Source organism: Myotis brandtii, unplaced genomic scaffold (assembly GCF_000412655.1).
Source record: "Myotis brandtii unplaced genomic scaffold, ASM41265v1 scaffold535, whole genome shotgun sequence".
Classification (NCBI taxonomy): Eukaryota; Metazoa; Chordata; class Mammalia; order Chiroptera; family Vespertilionidae; genus Myotis; species Myotis brandtii.
Genome location: NW_005369964.1, coordinates 2,824,797 through 2,828,988, shown reverse-complemented (window position 1 = coordinate 2,828,988; position 4,192 = coordinate 2,824,797). Strand labels below are relative to the sequence as shown.

The 4,192-nt window shown below is 50.9% G+C and overlaps 1 protein-coding gene across 1 annotated transcript in view; it reads left to right on the top strand.

Moving 5' to 3' along the window:
- EML1 (echinoderm microtubule associated protein like 1) overlaps positions 1–4,192 on the top strand; it is a 153,560-nt gene that overhangs the window by 110,248 nt on the left and 39,120 nt on the right. Inside the window, exon 5 of the mRNA XM_005877879.2 lies at positions 2,060–2,194. Within this exon, the coding sequence (XP_005877941.1) occupies positions 2,060–2,194 (135 nt within the window). The remainder of the gene's footprint in view (positions 1–2,059; positions 2,195–4,192) is intronic.

The window sequence follows — 4,192 nt, the reverse complement described above, 5'->3', positions numbered from 1 at the left end:
CTGCCCACCAGCCTCTCCGCCCCTCGTGCTTCTAGAGCAGGTGCTCAACTGAAGCGCTCGTGTCTCTTCCTGTGACAGGGTCAAAGCACGAGGCGCCCTGTGTTAGTCACTATTTCACCCTTTCCTAATGAATATTTATCAAGCCCCAGTGCCAAAACGTATACAAGCATGATACGTGAGATCAGATCTCAAGACATGTATGGCCGGTGGTGATTTCAAAACTCCGCAGGGACCTGTGATACAGTCACATGACCCAAGAGCAGAGCAGTCAGCGTGCGCCCCTGCCCGGCCCTGGGTTGCCCCCACCTGGGAGTTTCCTGAGTCTGGGGCGTGCCTGTGGGTTACGGCTCTTCCCCACTGTGTCATTTCAGCTCATTAAAGCCCTTTATCGCTCCCAGAAAGGCAGTCTTCAGGCTTCTTCCCCAGACATTCCCCCCAGTTCCCAACCACTCTGTCCCCGGAAAGGGTCCTGCCCCACGTGGTCTGCCTTGGCCAGTATGTGGCTTCTTCCTGCCCCACGTGGTCTGCCTTGGCCGGTAGCATGTGGCTTCTTGACTTTGGACAGGAAAGATTCACACGAGTCCAGGTGATTTTGAGAGGACGTTTATTAAATCTGGGAGCAACAGTGAAACAGGAAGGGCCTAGGAGAGACGCAGCAACAGGAAAGAGAGGAGGCAGGCTGCTCGGGCTCTAGAAACGTCTTGGGAGAGAAGTGAGCCACATGGGCTGCTGCCGGCTCACTGAGAGTCAGAGAAAAAGGGGGCCTTGGGGACAGGTTCAGGGGTTAGCTTGGGACGAGCTGCCGCTGCCCACTGCTCCCCTGGGTGCAAATCTTGTGGGGCCCTGAGAGTTTAGGAGAGAGAAGGGGGGGGGGCGTGGGCATGCTCCAGAGAGAGCCTGCGCGGAGTCGGTTACCTACTTTCCGAAGGTGGGGATCCGAGGGGGGGTCCATGGAGGGTCTCGGTAGAATGTTCCTCGGCTTCCCAGGTGTGCTCTTTAAGATGCTGACGTGCCGAAGTGAATGACGCAAAGAGGGACCAGCCATTTTCTGGCCTGTTCTCCCTCTATGTGGATTTGCTTGGTCCTAATTGGGTTTGTTGTTATTTATCCCCCTGACTTATCCGTCCCTGGGTTTGGCTGGCACAGAGGGCACTAGTCGGGTCTCTGGTATCTACCTCCCTGACCAGGTGGTTTAAGCTCTTTGCTTATCCGGTTAGAAAAGAGAAGTGTAACCATTTGCTCTCGTGCCCTTGGTGAGGAAGATAAGATCTCGCGGTTTACTAGCTGCCTGTAAATTGCTCCAATTGTTTGGCCCCATCTGTCTAACCATCTAGCTCAGTTTCCCTTTTCTTGTCAAAAATTCTACTAACATCTAACCATCCCGCCTCCGCCCTAGTCCTCAGTGTTCCAGAGGGAAGTCAGTGCTTCCATGGGCACCTCCTCTAAGCACAGGCGTGACACAGCTGGGCTGTTCCGTCACGGCCCGTGGCATCCTGTTCGTGTTGGTCCCACGTGTGCCTTCCGACCAGACTTCTTCAGTGTCCGCACCATTGACGTTGGGGGCTGGCACCGCCTTTGTTGGGGGCTGTCCTGGGCACGGTCGGGTGCTGAGCGGCATCCCAGGCCTCTGTCTAATAGATGCCCCCCCCCCCCCCCCAGCCCTGACAACCAAAAATGTCTCGGACATTGCCCAGTGCCCAGTGTCTGCGGGGCATAGCCAGTCGAGTTGAGCACCCGGGGCTAATCTGAAGCTGCCCAGGGACAGGTGGCCTCCCGTTACGCCCTGGGGTTCTCTCACCCGTGCTGTGGGCTTCTTTCTTCCAGTGTCCTCTGTGCCTTTGAACACTACTGGTTGCCAAGGTCACAAAACAGTGAGCAGAGGCAGGGTCCAAGTCACATTCGGAAAAATGGTTTTTGATCTCCATAGTCAGGACTTGAGACGCGACCCGTCCTTCAAGCATCCACGGGGAAGTGGGGTGTTCTGGGCGTATATATTTATACTCGGCCATAAGGAAGGCCCCCCGGTAAGGCTCTCACTGTCCTCTGCATCTCACCTCAGCACCATCAAGAGGACCAGCTCTTCGGAACGCGTGTCCCCTGGCGGCCGAAGGGAAAGCTACGGGGACTCCAAAGGCAACCGGAACCGCACGGGGTCCACCAGCAGCTCTTCGAGCGGCAAAAAGAACAGCGAAAGGTACAGGGCCCCGAGCCCACTGGGTCCCTCTCTTCCCCAGAGATGAGCAGAGACCCGACCACGCACCCGAGCCAGGGCCCTCGAGGGCCGAGGCCCGGGTCACGGTGGCGCCGCTCAGGCTGTGGCAGTTCCTGTCCGGGAGGGAGTTACTCCGGGGACTCCCAGCCGGGCCGAGGGCCTGTGTCCACCAGCTCATGGAATTGGGGGGCTGGTCCGAATTTCCGCAGGCAGCGCTGTGTGTCTCCCGCACACCCTGAAAGCTAGTGTGAGCGCATTGCTGAGTCTGTCAGCAGCATTTTCTCAGGTCGGGTGGGTGAAACGTACTTTTATGATTTGTCAGAAACCATCTGAACTAATGCCAGAAGCAGGAACCTTTTTTTAATTTACTGGTTTCAGGAAATACGGTTACTCCTAATTTTGAATTTTTCTTTGAGGTTAGTGTATAATGGATTTTGACAAATATCTATAAACTAATAGAAACATTTTGTGAGTGAGAGCTCATTTTTGGCATTTTAATGGCTTTTCATGCTGAAGAATGTATCGTGTAGATGAGGTCCCTTTCTCTGTGTGTAGCGACGCAATGTACTTTGGTCTGCCTTTTTAAACATTGTGCTTTATTTTTATTCTCTTTGTTGAGCGAGGCTTAGGGAGGAATTTCAGCTTCAGAGGCAAATACTCTTTTTGTTTTTGCAAGTGCTCATGTAAGGAAAAAGCTTAGTCATCAAGCAGTCAGCTCCAGCCCACAGTCTGTAAAAATTCCAAGTTTGTAAACCCATCCCCATTCAGTCCTGTAAAGGAAGCTTAAACCCTTTTCCATTTCATCTCTGAAAGGTATCTTTTGCAGAAGAGAAGCGAGCACTTCTCACATCCTCAGCAGGTCAGGTTCATGGCCGATTAAACCATTGACATGGGTTCTGTCTTCTAATGAAGACTATTAGTGCTTCTTATCAGAAGATTATGTTAATTGGGTGATAATACCCTGGAAATAAGGCCAAGTGGTTACAATGGCAACAGAGGGCGAGTCCAGCAGGCACGCAGTGGCCTATGGGCGCCTCTGAGCTCAGGGTGAGCTTGCAAGTCGACCTGAGAGGTCTAGATTTTGGCAGCTGTTGAAAACTTGGCCCCTTCTATGCACATCTGCATTTTATTAAGAATTTCCAAAAGGAGTCTGCATTGTGCAAACTCCAGATCGGTTTTATCTTTTAAATCCTATGGCTTTGGTGAATATGCTGGGTAAATATTTCCATAAAAGGTATTTTAAAAGGGATTTTTTTTTTCAAAAAATAAATGCCACAGTAGGACATTTTGATTTGGAAATGAGGGTCTAAGTAAATTTACTAATCATGTTCTCAAAATAATGTAAGCAACTGAATGTGTCCCTTTAAAAATAATTCCCTGTCCTATTAGAACCTCCTCCACTCAGGTCTCCCTGCAGCAACTGCCAGGATGACGCCATGCTCTGAGGGCCATGCGCCGGGGCTGGGTGTTTTCCTACTGTTTCTTATAAATTTGTAAGACTCAAGGGCATTAGATATAAAGTACCTACTTCACAGAGGGAAGCACCGAGGTCCAGAGGCGTTCAGTGGCAGAACTGATGTACAAGCCCAGACCCTTTTCTTACTCCAGAGCCTGTGCCCTTTCCGTTATGCCTTGCTGCCAACAGTAACCAAACAGGACATCCTTTTTAAAAGTAAGACAGCGTCCCAGAACCACGGACAAATACTAGTGAGTGGTGGGTAGGAGACCACGAAATCTAAAAGTGGTTAGGTGGGGATCAAGTGTGGTAAATCCTCGAGGTTCCCACGGCCGTTAATGTCACATTAGAATGAGCTGGTCTGTGTTCAGGGAACTACATCAGACCAAGAAAGACAAATATTGTATGATTTCACTTATATGCAGCATCAAAAAAACAAGCAAAAACACACACACACACAAAACGCAAATGAACAAGCGAAACAAAACAGAAACAGACGCATAGAGAACAAGCTGGTTGTCAAG